At 36.8% G+C, this 18727-nt stretch overlaps 1 protein-coding gene across 1 annotated transcript in view; it reads right to left on the bottom strand.

Moving 5' to 3' along the window:
• The window catches only part of SEC22A (SEC22 homolog A, vesicle trafficking protein), a 73062-nt gene that overhangs the window by 31279 nt on the left and 23056 nt on the right, over nt 1-18727 (bottom strand). Inside the window, exon 4 of the mRNA XM_063107977.1 lies at nt 18265-18459. Coding sequence (XP_062964047.1) covers nt 18265-18459 — 195 coding nt within the window. The remainder of the gene's footprint in view (nt 1-18264; nt 18460-18727) is intronic.

Here is an 18727-nt window from a genome sequence, read left to right on the forward strand (position 1 = left end):
TAAATCTCCTCATTCTGTCTCACCCATTCCTTCCTTCAGAAACCACAATAAAGGTTCTTGCCCACATTTTCCTCCGTCTTCCTCTGCCTTCTAACCAACATTGGAGCTTCCCCGTGTGGCCTTCTGTGCTCCCTTCTCTAGGGATCTGTTGAGTACAACAAACCACCTTTTCAACGGCAGTCATCTCCTCATCTGTTGGCCTCACCATACTTGAATAATAATAAAACATATATTTTAAAGCAAGGTGTGTATAGCAAAAATGTGTGCAGTTCAATACATGTCAATTTCCCTTAAAAAGAAAGAACTGTAAAAATAAATTATTGAGTGGATGAGTAGGGAGTAGGTGTTATAGCTGGGTGATGGGTACATGAGTGTTAATTATACTATTCTGTTTACTTTGTATATATTTGAAATTTTCCATAACAAAAAACTTAAAAAAGAAAAAAAAAGTAAAAGCAGGACATAGTACTTCATTTACTATATTAACTCCATGACGAACACCTGTAGACCTCAGAAAATAAAAAATATGGAAAGATGAAAACATTCATGACAGACTGTGGGGAGAGGAGTCCAAAGGTTAGAAAGAGAAAAAAGTTGAGAAATACCAGAAAAAGAAATCAAAAGATAATGTAATAAAGAAAAAAAAAAAAACCTGAGAAATAAAGTTTATCAAATAACTATTAGCCAGATTCCAAAATAAAGTGAATAATTTTATTCAGAAGTTCCAAAACAGAAAAACATATTTTAACTCATGGATTATAGGAAATATTATGTAGGTTTGGTCTGAATTAAAAGCAAACTTAAAGTTAATATAAAATAAGCTCCAGTTGTGAATTACTTTAAATACTTCTCTTAAAACAATAACAAATCCCAGATTCTCCCCATTTTCCAAGTATCTGATATTTGGTGATCCAGGATACCACTGCAGTCTGCAGGTCAGAGTGGGTCCTTCCAGCAGTCAGATAATATATGAAGTTTCTAACAGAGTCCATCTCCTGGTAGGTCAAGTTGGATGCCTCTACCCCAAATCAAGATTACTCTCCTGAATCTTGAATGCATATATTAATGGACAGATATCCTTAGCAGTACTGTCAGACCCATAGAATCACAACTGTTAAAGAAGAAAGGACCAATGGAAGTCTTGGAGGTCCCTTGACCCAAACACCACCAAAATACTAATACCTAAGGTAACTGCAGAGATCACTACCACCATCCAAGGCTTAAGATGCATGAGTGGTTATTCCTATTATATTCCCATTTAACTCTCCAATTTAGGTCTCCAAAATGGGTATGTCTTATAGATTATTGTACATTCCAACTGCACATGCTTTTCCAGATGTGGTCTCCTTTTGGAACAAATCAGTTCATTCTATAACACATAGGTACTAATTTGGTAACACTTTTTTTACCTACACTAATCAACAGAGAAAATCAGAAGCATTTTTCTTTGACTTGACAGAGACATCAGTACATTTACTATACTGCCATTAGGTTATACTGACTCTGTGCCAGAGATTAGTCTACAGCAGGGGTAGGCAAACTATGATCCACAGGATAATTTCAGCCCACCACCTGTTTTTGTAAATAGTCTTATTGCAATACAGCCTCACCCATTCTTTTTCTTGGCAGCTGGCCGGTACAGGGATATGAACCCTTGCCCTTGGTGTTACAACACTACACTCTAACTAACTGAGATAAATTGCCAACCCAGCTTTACCCATTCTTTTACCTATTGTTTATGGCTATTTTAATGGGCTATACCAGCAGAGTATATACCAGAGATCATATGACCTGCAAAACCTAAAATATTTATCACTTGGTCCTTTACAAAAAAGAGTTTGCTGACCCTTGGCCTATAAGGACCTAACATCTTAACATCCCATACAACATTATGTTGGTCCATGTGGTGATGATCTCATGCTAACAGAACCTGAAGGATAGATAGTAGTATATGCCTCAGGTTAGATGCCTTGGGAAGATACATGTATGCCAGAGAAAGGAAAATAATTACAAAACCACAGGAGCCTACCAGGTTTCTGGTGGTCAAAGGTGAAAAATATTTTGAAAGTGAAGATCAAGTTGATGAATCTTGCAACCCATACCACTAAGAAAAGATACACTGCTTAGTATGCCTTTGTAGAATTCAAAGGCAACATTATCACATTTGTGTATGCTGCTCCAATATGTTTACTTAATGGTATTGGCTGAGAAAGGCCCGAAGTCACAGAAGGATCCAGACTGCATTTTAGGATATTTTGCCACCCAGCCTTTACAACTCATTAATTCAGCAGTACTCAAAATGTCTGTGGAAGATAAGAGTGATGTTTTGAGCCTGTGGAAAACCTGAACAGAAGAATCATAAGAGGAGCTGGGTGGTTAGCTCAGCTGGTTAGAGCACAGTGTTATAACACCAAAAGCAAGGGTTCAGATACCCATACCAGCCAGCTGCCAAAAAAGAAGAATCATAAGAGGCTCCTGGGGTTTTGAAGCATGGCCCTTTGGCAAGTAACTATTTTCATTTCGAAAACTAGTTCTTGGCTTGCTTGTTGGCCATTGCAGAAAATAGTTGTCTTGCCACAAAATATCAGGTATATACTATAAACCCCAAAACAGCCACAAAAACAAACAATTGAAACAAAAGAGATACAAATCAAAAAATAATCAATCAAAAGAAGGCAGAAAAAGAAAAGTGACCAAAAACAGATGGGACAAAAAGAAAACAAATAGCCAAGGTGATAGATTTAAGCCCAACCACTTCAATAATCACATTAAATATAAATGGTCTGAAAACCTAAATAAAAAGACAGAGATTGTCAAACTAAAATTTTTTAAAAGACCCAACTACATGATACCCACAAAAGACTACTTCAAACATAAAGACAAAAAGAGGGTAAAATAAAGATGGAAAAATATATACCATACTAATATTAATTCTTTTTAAATGTTAGGCTGGTTGGTTAGTTAGCTCAGTTAGTTAGAGTGCAGTGTTGTAACACCAAGGTCAAGGGTTCAGATTCTTGTACAGGCCAGTCACCAAAAAAAAAAAAAAGAAATAAAAAATGTAATGACTACATTATAAAGTAGATATCAGAGCTAAGACTATTACTAGGTATAAAGAAGGTAATTTCCAAATGATAAAGAGGCCAATGCACCAAGAGAACAAAACAATCCAAATATTGATGCATCACCAAATTAGCAGATTTAAAATATATAAAAATAGACCTAAAAAGAGAAAGATATAAATTCACAAGTATAGTCAGAGATTTGAACACCTCTTTCTCAATAACTGATAAAAATAGACAGAAGATCAGAAAAAAATATTAAAAACTTGACAGTATCAACCAACTTGGTATACATGACATTTACAGAACACACCAACCAACAGCAACAGACTACACATTCTTTTTGAATGAACACATAAAAAAGACTAAGATATATTCTGGGGAATAAAATGAGTCCCAATAAATTTACAAGAATTCAAATCATACAATTTTTCTCTCTTGACCACAAAGGAATTAAATTAGAAATTAATAACAGAAACATATCTGAAAAATCCCTAAATATGTAAAACTACATAACACATTTCTAAATAACTCATTAGTCAAAAAAATAAATCAAAAGGGAAATTAAAAAGTATTTTGAACAGAATCAAAATGAAAATATAATATATTAGGATTTATGGGATGTAGCTAAAGTAATAATTAGAGGGAGATATTAATACTAAATTGCCTGTATTAGAAAAGAAGTTCTCAAATAAAGTACCTCAACTTCTACCTTATGAACCTAATAAAAAGAAGAGCAAATTAAACCCAAAGTAAACAGAAGATAGGAAGTAATAAAGATCAGACTATAAATCAATGAAATAGAAAAACAAAAACGATTAAATGTCAATGAAAGCAAAAGCTGATTCTTTAAGAAAATCGGTAAAAATAATCAGTCTCCAGTGAGACCAATCAGGAGAAAAATGCAAAAGACAAAAATTACCAATGTCAGAAATGAGAAAGGTGACATCACCACAACTCTACAGATATTAAAGGAATAAAGAAATATGACGAACTTTATGCAAAAAAATTCCAATAACTTTGATTAAACAGATTCCTTAAAAGAAACAAATTGATAAAGCTCACTGAAGAAAAAATAGATAACCTGAATAACTCTACATCCATTAAAGAAACTTATTTAAAATTCAAAATCTTCCCACAAAAAAGAAAACCCAGAGAAGCCTTCTACTAAACATTTAATGAAGTCATAAAAATTCTACAAAAATATTTCCAAAACATTGAAGAGGGAATACCTCCCAATTTATTCTGTGAGGCCAGCATTACCCTGATAGCAAAACCAGAGACACTACAAAAAAGGAAAACTACAAACCAGTTCCCTCAAGAACACAGATGTAAAATATCTTAAAATTTTAGCAAAGAAGATGCAACAACATATAAAAAGGATAATACATTACGATCAAGTGAGCTTTATCACAAAAAATGCAAGCTTGGTTTAATATCTGAAACACAATCAATGTTGTTTGCCACAACAAAGACTTTAAAAAGAAAAATGCAGACAAAGCATTTGACAGAATACAATTTCCATTCCTGACTCAAAACAAAACAAAAAACCCTCTCATCAAACTAGGAATATAAGGGAATTTCTCAGCCTGATAAAAAAGCATTCACACAGACTATACATTTAACATCATACTTAATGGCAAAAGACTGAATGCTTCCTTTGCTAAGATCAGGATCTGGAACAACACAAGGATATCTACACTTGCTTCTTCATTCTTTCAGGATATTTCTGTTAAGCACAGAATTCTACATTTGCAGTTATTTTCTTCCATCCTTTAGAAGAAGATGTCATTAAGTTGTCTTCAGGCTTCCATTGTTTCTGTCAGACAATGTGTGTGTTTCTGATGGTTTATGCTCATGCAGTCTAGTCTCTTCAGGTGCCTGGTTACTTGTGATTGCTTGCCAAACATTCTAACTTCAAAATTTTCTAGACATAACTTCAATCATGTGAGACTACCTTCTTCCAAGAAAGATATTTGTTTCCTTCTGCCAGGATCTTTGGAGCATTAGCGCATTAAAATCACCTCACTTCAATTTTAAAGAATAATGATTCAAAACTCAGCTGAAATCCCTGTAAGAACCTATCTACTTCAGTTCACCCATATTCCAAGGGTGCAGACACCCAAGATCCTAACCTAAAGCTGGCTGGTTGCTCATAACGTTCACCACCTTGGTGGGCCCTGTTCTCTAATCCTCATACTCCCTAGTTTTGAGAGGCTGTTAGCTGCTCCCTCCAGAACTGGTAAAAGCACCAAAGAGAAAAGTACCTCCAAACACTGGGTTCATCTCCCTTGAACCTCTATCTTCCTCTGTATCCCAGTGATTCTTAGTAATCTTCTTGGATCTTCAAAGACTTCAAGAGGATTATGTTGGATAAAATTCTATATTAGATTAGACCTATATATTCAATAGCAGATATATGAGGGGTCTTCAAAAAGTTCATGGAAAAATTAATATTGTCTTTTAATTCTATTTTTCAATGAACTTTTAAAAGTACCCTCATATATTTCATTCAGCTTTTCTATACATACTTATTGGGACTATTGGTCTGAAGTACCTACTCCATCATTACTGGAACTGGAAGTCTTCAAAGTAATAACCCCATCATTTCTTAGTGATTTTAAAAATTGAAATGTTATCTACATTCAAGAAAATTCACTCTTTTAAAGCTCACAATTCAGAAGTTTTTATTATACTCACAGATTTGTGCAATAATCATCAATATCTAATTCCACAATACTTTAATCACCACAAAAAGGAAACCCATACCCATTAGTAGCAGTCATTTTCTATTTCCCTCTACCTCTCCAGCTGCTGTCAACCACTAATCCACTCTCTGCCTCTATGGACTTGCCTATTCTGGATATTTTTTATAAATAAAATTATAGATAGGTGGCCTTTTGTATCTGGTTTCTTTCACTTAGTGCCATTTTTTTAAGGTCCACCTATATCGTACTATGTATCAGTACATCATTTCTATTACTTTAATATTCCATTATGTACATAAACCACATTTTGTTTATCCATTCATCAGTTGACGGGTTGTTTCCCCTTTTGGGCTGTTATGAATAATGCTGCTGTGAACATTCATGTACGTGTTTTTGTATGAACATACGTTTTCATTTTTCTGAGGTATATATCTACAAGTAGAATTGCTGGGCTATATTGTGACTCTGTGTTTAACTTTTTGAGGAACTTGCAAACTATTTTCCAAAGGGACTGCACAATTTTACAATCCTGCTAGCAATGTATAAGGGTTCTAATTTCTCTACATCCTAGCCAACATTTGTTATTATCTTTTTTATTTTAGCCATCCTAGTGGATATGAATGCTATCTCTTTATGGTTTTGTTCTGCATTTACCTAATGACTAACAATGTTCAGCATCTTTTCATGCACTAATTAGCCTGCTGCACTCATCTTTATTCAAATCCTTTCCCCATTTTTTAATTGGATTATGTGTCATTTTATTGTTGCAAGAGCTCCTTATATATTCTGGGTACTAGTCCCTTATCAAAATATATAGTTTGCAAATATTTTCTCCCATTCTCTGGGTTGCCTTTTCACTTTCTTGATGGTGTCCTTTGAAGAACATAAGTTTTTGATTTTGATGAAGCTCACCTTATTTATTTATTTATTTATTACTGTACTTTTGGTGACAAATCTTAAAAACCTAATACAGGTTCACAAAGATTTAAACCTATGATTTCTCCTAAGAGTTCTATAGTTTTAGTGTCCTAAATTTAGTCCTTTTATCCATTTTGAGTTCATTTTTATTTATGTTGTGAGGTAGGGGTCAAACTTTATTCTTTTGCATGTGGATATCCCACTGTCCAGCATCATTTGTTAAAAAGACTATTCTTTCACTATTGTCTTGGCATCATTATCAAAAATGAAGACCATAATGAAAGGGTTCATTTCTGTACCTCAATTCTATCTGCTAACCTATATGTCTATCCTCAAACCAGAATCACATAGTCTTGATTACTGTAGCTTGGTACTAAGTTTGAAAGTGAGTCCTCCTACTTCATTCTTTTCTGAGATTATTTTAGCTATTCTCCATCCCTTGCATTTCCATATGAATTTTAGGATAAGCTTGTCAATTTCTGTTAAAAAAAAAAAAAAAGAAAGGACAGCTGGGATTTTCATAGAGACTGTATTGAATCTATATATTAATATGGAAAGTACAGCAATCTTAATATTGTCTTTCCAATTCATGAACATGAGACTACTTTCTATTAATTTAGGTCTTTAATTTCTTTCAATGTTTTGCAGTTTTCACTGTACGGAATTTTCTTGATTTCATTTTCAGATCATTGACTGCTAGTGTATAGTATACAACTGATTTTTGTATACTGATTTTGTATCCTGCAACCTCAATTAACTCACCTACCAGTTCTAGTAAATCTTCAGTGGATTCCTTAGGATTTTCTGTGTAAAATATTATGTCATATATAAATAGAGTTATTTTATCTCTTCCCTTGAATCTAGATTCCTTTTTATTTCTTGTCCTTGCCCAACTGCCCTGGCTAGAACTTTGAGTACATTGTTGAGTAGAAATAGTGAAAGTAGACATTCTTGTCTTGTTCCTGATCTTAGGGGAAAGCATCCAGTCTTTCACCATTAAGTATGATGTTAGCTGTGGGTTTTTTGTAGCTGTCCTTTATCAGATTGAGGAAGTTCTCTTCTATTCCCAGTTTGTTGAATGTTTTTATCATTAAAGTCTGTTGGATTTTGTCAAATGCTTTTTCTACAACTATTGAGATGATCATGTGTTTTTCACTTTTATTCTATTGACATAGTGTATTCCTTTAATTGATTTTTGGATGTTAAACCTTGTACTCCTGGAATAAATCCCACCTGGTCATGGTGTACAATTTTTTAATATGTTGCTGGATTTGGTTTGCTAGTATTTTGTTGAGGAATTTTGTGTCCATATTCATAAGATATATTGGTCTGCAGTTTACTTTTCTTGGGATGTCTTTGTATAGTTTTGGCATTAGGATAATACTGGCCTCACAGCATAAGTTGGGAAGTGTACCCTCTCTTCTACTTTCTGGAACAGATTGTAAAGAACTGGTTATTAATTCTTAACCAGTGAAAATCTCCAGTGATGATTCTGGTGAAAATCACCAGTGATGCCATCTAGGCCTGGAATTTTCATTATGCACAGTTTTTATTACTAATCCAATCTCTTTACTTTTATAGGTCTATTCAGATTATGCATTTCTTCTTGAGTCAGTTTAAGTAGTTTGTGTCTTTCTAGAAATTTGTCCATTTTATCAGTTATCAAATTTATTTGCATACAATTTTCATAGTATTTGTTTATAATCCTCTTAATTTCTCTAAGTTCAGTAGAAATATTTTTAATTTCTCTAAGTTCAGTAGAAATATCCCTTCTTTCACCTCTGATTCCAGTAGCTGCTCTTCCTTTTTTCTGTCAATCTAGCTAAAGGTTTGTCAATTTTGTTAATCTTTTCAAAGAACCAGCTTTTAGTTTCAGTGATTTTTCTCTATCGATTTTCTAGTATGTATTTCATTTATTTCTGCTCTAATCTTTATTACTTCTTTCATTCTCCTTTCTTTAGGTTTACTTAGTTTTTCTTTTTCCAGTATCTGTGGGTGGAAAGTTATGATCCTGAAATCTTTCCTCTTTTATAATAAACAAGAATTTACAGCTAAAATTTTCATCCAAATACAGCTTTAGCTGCATCCCATAAGTTTTGATAAGTTGTTTCATTTTCATTTACCTCAAAGTATAAATTTCCCTTTTGATTTTCTCTTTGACATACTTGCTATTTAGGAGTGTTTTGTTTAATTTCCACATATTTGTCAGTTTCCCAAATTTCTTCATTTTGATTTCTAATTTCATCCTATTGTGGTTGGATAACATCTGTATTACTTGTATTATTTCTATCCGATTAAATTTACAAAGTTTTTAAATTTTGTTTTGTTTTTAATTTTTTTAGCTTAGCATAAGGTCTATCCTGGAGAATGCTCCATGTGCGCTTCAGAAGAATGTCTTTTAAATCCTGTTTGTTTATTATGTTGTTCCAATCTTCTATTTCCTTGTTTGTCTTCTGCCTAGTTGTCCTATCCATTATTGAAAGCTGAGTATTTAAGTCTCCAACTATTATTGTTCAATTGTCTATTTCTCCCTTCATTTCTCACAAGTTTTCCTTTGTGTATTTTGGGGCTCAGTTGTTAAATGCATATATGTTTATAATTGTTATATTGTAATTGACTAACCTTTTTTTTCCATTATAAAATGTCCTTCTTTAGTAGCAATATTTGTCTTAAAGTCCATTTTGTCTAATATTAATTTAGCCACTCCAGCTCTCTTATGGTTGTTGTTTGCATGATACATGTTTTTTTCACCCTTTGACTTTCAATCTGTTTGTATCTTTGAATCTAAGGTATGTCTCTTAAAAACAGCATATAGTTTGATCTTGCTTTTATATATATATATATATATATTTTTTGATTTTATTTTGTCGATATACATTGTGGCTGATTATTGCTCCCCATCACCAAAACCTCCCTCCCTTCTCCCTCCCCCCCTCCCCCCCAACAATGTCCTTTCTGTTTGCTTGTCGTATCAACTTCAAGTAATTGTGGTTGTTATATCTTCTTCCCCCACCCCCCCGGTTTTGTGTGTGTGTGTGTGTGTGTGTGTGTGTGTGTGAATTTATATATTGATTTTTAGCTCCCACCAATAAGTGAGAACATGTGGTATTTCTCTTACTGTGCCTGACTTGTTTCACTTAATATAATTCTCTCAAGGTCCATCCATGTTGTTACAAATGGCAGTATTTCATTCGTTTTTATAGCTGAGTAGTATTCCATTGTGTAGATGTACCACATTTTCCGTATCCACTCATCTGATGATGGACATTTGGGCTGGTTCCAACTCTTGGCTATTGTAAAGAGTGCTGCGATGAACATTGGGGAACAGGTATACCTTCGACTTGATGAATTCCATTCTTCTGGGTATATTCCCAACAGTGGGATAGCTGGGTCGTATGGTAGATCTATCTGCAAATGTTTGAGGAACCTCCATACCATTTTCCATAGAGGCTGCACCATTTTGCAGTCCCACCAACAATGTATGAGAGTTCCTTTTTCTCCGCAACCTCGCCAGCATTTATCGTTCAGAGTCTTTTGGATTTTAGCCATCCTAACTGGGGTTAGATGGTATCTCAGTGTGGTTTTGATTTGCATTTCCCGGATGCTGAGTGATGTTGAGCATTTTTTCATATGTCTGTTGGCCATTTATATATCTTCCTTAGAGAAATGCCTACTTAGCTCTTTTGCCCATTTTTTAATTGGGTTGCTTGTTTTCTTCTTGTAAAGTTGTTTGAGTTCCTTATATATTCTGGATATTAATCCTTTGTCAGATGTATATTTTGCAAATATTTTCTCCCACTCTGTTGGTTGTCTTTTAACTCTGTTAATTGTTTCTTTTGCTGTGCAGAAGCTTTTTAGTTTGATATAATCAGATTTGTTTATTTTTCTTTTGGTGGCCCGTGCTTTTGGGGTCGTATTCATGAAGTCTGTGCCCAGTCCTATTTCATGAAGTGTTTCTCCTCTGTTTTCTTTAAGAAGTTTTATTGTTTCAGGGTGTATATTTAAATCCTTAATCCATTTTGAGTTGATTTTAGTATACGGTGAGAGGTATGGATCTAGTTTCATTCTCCTGCATATGGATATCCAGTTATCCCAGCACCATTTGCTGAAGAGGCAGTCCCTTCCCCAGTGAATAGGCTTGGTGCCTTTGTCGAAGATCAGATGGCAGTAAGTGTGTGGGTTGATTTCTGGATTCTCTATTCTATTCCATTGGTCAGTGTGTCTGTTTTTATGCCAGTACCATACTGTTTTGGTTATTATAGCTTTGTAGTATAGCTTAAAGTCAGGTAGTGTTATGCCTCCAGCTTTATTTTTTTTGCTCAGTGTTGCGTTGGCTATGCGTGGTCTTTTATTGTTCCATATAAATGTCTGGATAGTTTTTCCATTTCTGAGAAAAATGTCTTTGGAATTTTGATGGGGATTGCATTGAATTTGTATATCACTTTGGGTAGTATGGACATTTTCACTATGTTGATTCTTCCAATCCAAGAGCATGGGATATCTTTCCATCTTCTTGTATCCTCTCTAATTTCTCTCAGCAGTGGTTTGTAGTTCTCATTATAGAGATTTTTCACCTCCTTGGTTAACTCAATTCCTAAGTATTTTATTTTTTGGGTGGTTATTGTAAATGGGCACGCTTTCTTGATTTCTCGTTCTGCATGTTCACTATAGGAGAAACATGCTACTGATTTTTGTGTGTTGATTTTGTATCCTGCTACTGGGCTGAAATCATTTATCAATTCCAACAGTTTTTTTGTAGAGGTTTTAGGCTGTTCGATATATAGGATCATGTCATCTGCAAACAGGGACAGTTTGACTTCATCTTTTCCAATCTGGATGCCCTTTATTTCCTTCTCTTCTCTGATTGCCCTGGCTAGAACTTCCAACACTATGTTGAATAGGAATGGTGAGAGTGGGCATCCTTGTCTAGTTCCTGTTCTTAAAGGAAAAGCTTTCAGCTTTTCCCCATTCAGGATGATATTGGCAGTGGGTTTATCATATATGGCTTTAATTATGTTGAGATACTTTCCCTCTATACCTAACTTATAGAGGGTCTTTGTCATGAATGTGTGCTGAACTTTATCAAATGCTTTTTCAGCATCTATAGAGATGATCATATGGTCCTTGTGTTTGACATTATTAATATGGTGTATCACATTTATTGATTTGCGTATGTTGAACCAACCTTGCATCCCTGGGATGAATCCCACTTGATCGTGATGAATAATTTTACGTATGTGTTGCTGTATTCTGTTTGCTAGTATTTTAGTGAGGATTTTTGCATCTATATTCATCAAGGATATCGGCCTGTAGTTTTCTTTTTTGGTTATATCTTTACCTGGTTTTGTATCAGGATGATGTTTGCTTCATAGAATGAGTTTGGGAGATTTGCGTCTGTTTCAATCTTTTGGAATAGTTTGTAAAGAATCGGTATCAATTCCTCTTTTAATGTTTGGTAAAATTCTGCTGTGATTCCATCTGGCTTTTCTTTGGTGGGAGCCTTCTGATAACAGCTTCAATCTCCTTTATTGTTATTGGTCTGTTCAAATTTTCTACATCTTCATGGTTCAGTTTTGGGAGCTTGTGTGTGTCCAGAAGTTTATCCATTTCCTCCAGATTTTCAAATTTGTTTGCGTATAGTTGTTTATAGCAGTCTCGAATGATTCCTTGTATTTCAGATGAATCAGTTGTAATATCCCCTTTTTCATTTCTAATTTTTGTTATTTGAATCTTCTTTCTTCTTTTTTTGTTAGCCATGCTAATGGTTTGTCAATTTTATTTATCTTTTCAAAAAACCAACTTTTTGATTCATTGATCTTTTGTATTGTTTTTTGGGTTTCAATTTCATTAAGTTCTGCTCTGATCTTAATGATTTCTTTCTGTCTGCTAACTTTAGGTTTGGATTGTTCTTGTTTTTCTAGTTCTTTAAGGTGAAGTGTTAGGTTGTTCACTTGCCATCTTTCCATTCTTCTGAGGTAAGCATTTAATGTATTAAGTATTAAGGGGGAGTATTAAGCTCCCCCTTAATACTGCTTTTGCAGTATCCCACAGGTTTTGGTATGATGTATCATTGTTTTCATTAGTTTCAATAAATTTTTTGATTTCCTGCTTGATTTCTTCTTGGACCCATATGTCATTAAGTAGAATGCTGTTTAATTTCCATGTGTTTGTATAGTTTCCAGAGTTTCGTTTGTTATTAATTTCTAGTTTTAATCCATTGTGGTCTGAGAAGATACATGGGATAATTCCAATTTTTTTGAATTTATTGAGACTTGATTTGTGACCTAATATGTGATCTATCCTGGAGAATGATCCATGTGCTGATGAGAAGAATGAATATTCTGAGGTTGTTGGGTGGAATGTTCTGTAGATATCTGCCAATTCCAATTGGTCTAGAGTCTTGTTTAGATCTTGTGTTTCTCTACTGATTCTTTGCCTAGATGATCTGTCTAATATTGACAGTGGGGTGTTCAGGTCCCCTGCTATTATGGTATTAGTGTCTATTTCCTTCTTTAGGTCTAATAGACTTTGTTTTATAAATCTGGCTGCTCCAACATTGGGTGCGTACATATTTATGATTGTTATGTCTTCTTGATGGATCAGTCCTTTCATCATTAAGTAGTGTCCCTCATTGTCTCTTTTTATGGTTTTTAGTTTAAAGTCTATTTTGTCAGATATAAGAATAGCAACTCCAGCTCGTTTTTCTTTTCTGTTTGCATGGTAAATCTTTTTCCATGCTTTCACTCTTAGTCTATGTGAATCTTTATGGGTGAGGTGGGTCTCTTGTAGGCAGCATATAGTTGAGTCCTCCTTTTTAATCCAGTCAGCCAGTCAGTGTCTTTTGATTGGGGAATTTAAGCCTTTTACATTAAGAGTTGTTATTGAAAGGTGTTGATTTATTCCTAGCATTTTATTGGTTGTTTGGTTGTCTTAGGTGTCTTTTGTTCCTTGCTTTCTGATTTACTGTTTGGTTTCTGTGTTTGTTGGTTCCTTAGGTTGTAGATAGCGTTTTTGTTTGTTTGTTTTCTCTTCATGAATGCCATTTTTATTATACTAGTGGGTATTGATTTTTCTTGGGTTTTTATGGCAGTGGTAGTTATTTTTCAGGAACCAAACCCAGTACTTCCTTGAGGATTTCTTGTAAGGGTGGTCGTGTGGTAGTGAACTCCCACAGTTTTTGTTTGTCTGAGAAATATACTATTTGCCCTTCATTTCGGAAGGATAGCCTTGCAGGGTAGAGTATTCTTGGCTGGCAATCTTTGTCTTTTAGTATTTTGAATATGTCATCCCATTCCATTCTAGCTTTTAGGGTTTGTGATGAAAAGTCTGATGTTAGCCTGATTGGGGCTCCCTTATAGGTGATTTGACACTTCTCTCTTGCAGCTTTTAAGATTCTCTCTTTGTCTCTGAGTTTTGTCAATTTGACTATAACATGTCTTGGAGAGGGCCTTTTTGGGTTGAATACGTTTGGAGATAATTGAGTTTCCTGGATCTGAAGATCTGTGATTTTTCCTATACCTCGGAAGTTTTCTGCCACTATTTTGTTGAATATGTTTTCAATGCAATCTCTGATTTCCTCCCCTTCTGGGATACCCATGACTTGGATATTTGAGCGCTTAAGGTTGTCCGATATCTCTCTCAGATTTTCTTCAATGTCTTTGATTCTTTTTTCTTTTTTTTTTTTTTTGTCTGCTTGTGTTATTTCAAACAGCCCATCTTCAAGTTCAGAGGTTCTCTCTTCAACTTCGAGAAGCTAGTTAAACTCTCCATTGTGTTTTTTATTTCGCTGAATAACTTCTTCAGTTCAGCAAGTTCTGCTACATTTTTTTTTCAGGACATTGATTTCCTTGTACATTTCCTCTTTCAGGTCCTGTATACTTTTCCTCGTTTCATCATGATGTCTAGCTGAGTTTTCTTGTACCTCATTCAGTTTCCTTAGAATTATCACTCGAAATTCCTTGTCAGTCATTTCAAGGACTTCTTGTTCTATAGGATCTAGAGTTTGAGATTTATTAACTTTTGGTGGTGTACTTTCTTGATTTTTTGTATTTCTGGTATCTTTTTTTGATGTTTATTCATTGTGGCAGGGGGTTTCACATTCCACAGGTTTGAGACTATTGACTAACTAAGATGTTGCTATGGTTGCCAATTTGGTATGGCTACCTCCGTGACTGCTCAGTTGGCCTCTAGTGCCTTGTGTGTGTGGTTGCCTCAGGTCTTGGGCCTCTCCGGGGAGCCACCTCTCTGGTCAGCTTGGACTCTGCTAGGCTGCTGGATCACGGGGCGGTACCGCAGGGTGTGTGGTCTCTGCTGAGCTTCCACTTCCTGTGCAGGACTTCTCCCTGTTCCACGCGCTCTGGCCCAGGCTGTTGGATCACGCAGTGGCAACCCCACAGGGTGTGTGGTTTATGTTGAGTCTCCACCTCCCTAGCCGGACGTCTCCCCGCTCTGTGAGCACTAGGCTGGGCTGGGATGTGTCTTCTGCAGCCCTCGTCTATCAGCTGGGCCTTCAAGACCCTGCTTGGCACCGCCTCGCCCAGGAAGTCTACCAGGTTTCTGCTAGGCGCAGATGACCGGTCGCTCTGGGTGCCTTTGTAGCACTGTGTAGATCTTTCTCGGGACTTATCACCTTCCTCCTGGTATCGCAGTTATTTGTGTACTTGTCTTATCTCCCACACCAGAGCGTGAGATCCTCGGGGGAGGAGCCCGCAGCACACGGTTCACCTTTGAATCCCCCCCGGCGCGGACCGAGTCTGGTGCCCGCCTGCAGTCAGCTCTCCGGCAGGTTCAAGTGAACTCGGGAACTCTCCGACCACACTATTCCTAACCAGAAATCGGTTAGGCGTTTTTCCGAACTGGTGGCCGCAGAGATGGTATCTGCTTCCCGGTAACTGGAAGTTTACCGGGGGGCCGGAGCCCGGGTGTGGTGGAGTGACAGTCGGCCCCGCCTGTACTTCCTTGCCCTCCCGATGCTGGCCGAGGATGCCCCACGCCACCAGCCCTGCCAGAGAACCACGGAGGGAATGGGAGGGGAGGACAGCCCGCAGGCCCCAGGAAGCCCCGTGCCTGGGCAAGCAAGTGGGAAGGCTCAGTGAAGAGCCGAGCCGGGCGAGGAGGACAGGCTTGGCCTCGCAGGGCCAGAGCCGCCACCACCTGAGAAAATGGAGGCAGCCCCAGGGCCAGTGAGTGGCCCGGAGGGGCAGGCGGAAGCCGGGCAGGCGGAAGCCAGGCGGGCATCTGCCCCCCAAGCAGGGCCGGGCCGGGGGTCACTTACAGGGCTGTGCCAGGTCGGGCGGTTCCCTCTCTGCCTCTGCGTCGTCCCATTCTCGGCCACCGCCACCTCGGGCTGCTCACTCGGTCCCGTGGCGCGGCTCGGGCACTCCCAGGAATCTTCTTTTATGCCGGCCTGAAACCTTGAATCATGAATAGGGCAGCTGGCTGCCTTCAGCGCGGCCCCGGCCTCTGGGATCCTGGCAGCGTCAACAGCAGCCCCAGCGCCGTGTTCCCTGTTTAGAGACTCGCTTTTGCAGCTAAGAAACAGTTCTTTTCCTGCTCCATATTTCAAAGCTGTTGCCTGTAAATGAGGCAGCCTCTCCTGCCAAGGGCAAAGTGGCAGTCAGCCCCCATGACCGGCCACCAGCAGCGGTCCTCCCTTAAGCTGGGGTTCCCTTTAAGTGATGAATTATTTTTCTCTTGCAGCTTTCAAGATTTTCTCCTTGTCTCTGGCTTTCAGCATTTTTACTATGATTCATGTCTTCGGGTAGTATTCTATTTGGAGAATACTTGTGTGTGTTAATTCGTCCCTTGTGTGTATTCTATTTGGAGTTCATAGAGCTTCCTAAAGGAGGGAATTAATGTTCTTCAGTAAATTTGGGAACTTTTCGGCTGTTATTTCTTCAAATAGATTTTTCTGCTCCTCTCTATCTGCGCTATCCTTCTGGTACTCCAATCACACATATGTTGGTCTGTTTAATAGTGTCCACAATTTTTCTGAGGTTCTGTCCATTTTTCTTCATTCTTTTCTCTTTCTGTCCTTTGAGTTACACAATCTCTATCAATCTTCAAGCTTGCTAACTCTTTCTTCTTCCAGTTCAAATTGAGCCCCTTTACTGAATTTTTCATTTTAGTTATCGTACTTCTGAATTCCATAATTTCCATTTTTTAAAAAATAATTTCTATTTCTTTATTGATATAGGGTACTTGATGTGGCATTATCATCATACCTTCCTTTACTTCTTTAATCATAGTTTCCTTTAGTTTCTGAACACAATTATAATGGCTACTTTGACATCTTTGTTAAATCTACAATCTGACCTCTCAGAGGTAGTTTCTGTTGTCTGCTGTTTTCCCCACAGTGTATGGGTCATACTTTCCTGTTTCTTTGCAGGTTTCACAATTTTTTGCTGGAAACTGAACATTTTAGATAACATACTGCAATAACTCTTGAGTACTGGTATATTCCTCCCTCTTCCCTCTCCCCACCCCAGGAATATCATTGTTATTTGTTTACTTGTTTAGTGACTGGCAGGATTATTTTAGTGAAATCTGTTTCCCCTTCCTACCACATTTGTATTAAACCAAATGTATTGTGTTCAGTCTACATTTAAAGAATACTAACAACTTGACTAGCCTTAAGAAAAAGAAAAAAAGAATACTAACAAACTAAAGCACATGTAAAGGAAGCTTTTAGGATGAAAAGGGCTTCAAAATGCCATAGACAAAAAAGTCTAAGGGAACTGAGGATATTGTATATGAAGAAGATTATATTAAAAGGATGGAAAGAATGAAGAGTTAGTGACTTGACTCCTATTCTGGTTCAGCTGTAGAATGGGAGGGAGAGGTCTCGGAACTTAGACAAAGTGGTAGGCAGTACAGGGAAGCAGACTTTAGCTCAATATATAAGGAAGAATTTTTAAACGAGTAGTCCAACAATGCTATATGCTACCTTCTAAACTAATGAGGTTTCCATTTATAAGCAGAAGTTTTCATCCTGTCACAACTGTTGACGATGCTATCCCTTCTTTGGGAGGGGAATTTTTAGACTAAGGTCTTTACATATTCTGTGATAGTCGAGAAACCTGGCCTTGAATGCAGCCATTTTGACATAATGCAAAGCACTTTACATGCCTATAAATATATTACAGAGAAACTATTTTTCATTTCTAGAAAAATGTTTACAAAGAAATCTCCTTAAATGTTTTCCTAGCAAAGAGATCATGTGAGACGGCTGTTTGAAAGTATTTTTCGTTTTTTTTGTCTTTTTCGTGACCGGCACTCAGCCAGTGAGTGCACCGGCCATTCCTATATAGGATCCGAACCTGCGGCGGGAGCGTCGCCGCGCTCCCAGCGCCGCACTCTCCCGAGTGCGCCACGGGCTCAGCCCAAAAGTATTTTTCTGATTAGTCATATATCTGGTAGCTTTCTTTATTAACCACTGGGAGAAAGAATTGCTTTGAACTTCTATACTCTCTTTTGTACTTGGTTTAAAATATTAGAACAAAGTAATTCATTTTCAAGAGTCCTTCAGTACTTACAAAAGATTTCTTTAAATGAAATAATTGAGATCCAGAACTCACCAGAAGAAATCTTACCAGCACCTTTATAGTCAACAGAAAATGCAGATGTGACTCCATTGGCTGACCCCAGTTCACACATGGAAATTTGATAAGGGGGCCTCAGCTTGATTTCCGTCTGCATGTCAGACAGATTTATCTTTGTTGAAAGAGACCTGGGATTATTATATCGCTGCTTGGTCCTCTGAATGAAGTTATCTATGTAAAATAAAAAATAAATTTCCTTGCAATCATTTGTTAATTAAATCATTTGAGAGTGTGATGTTTATGAACTATAAATTTTACAGATAAACAGTTTAATTTGTTACTCAAAACTGTTCATTTCGTTATGGAATATTATTTGTGTTTAATGGTTAATATATCATGGAGTCATCAGTTTTATACTCTAGAAATTTACACTCTAGAAATTATACTCAGTAACTGTAAATAAACTAAGGGTTTAACACTACCTTAGTGTGAGTATTCT

Source organism: Cynocephalus volans, chromosome 1 (assembly GCF_027409185.1).
Source record: "Cynocephalus volans isolate mCynVol1 chromosome 1, mCynVol1.pri, whole genome shotgun sequence".
NCBI classification, from domain to species: Eukaryota; Metazoa; Chordata; class Mammalia; order Dermoptera; family Cynocephalidae; genus Cynocephalus; species Cynocephalus volans.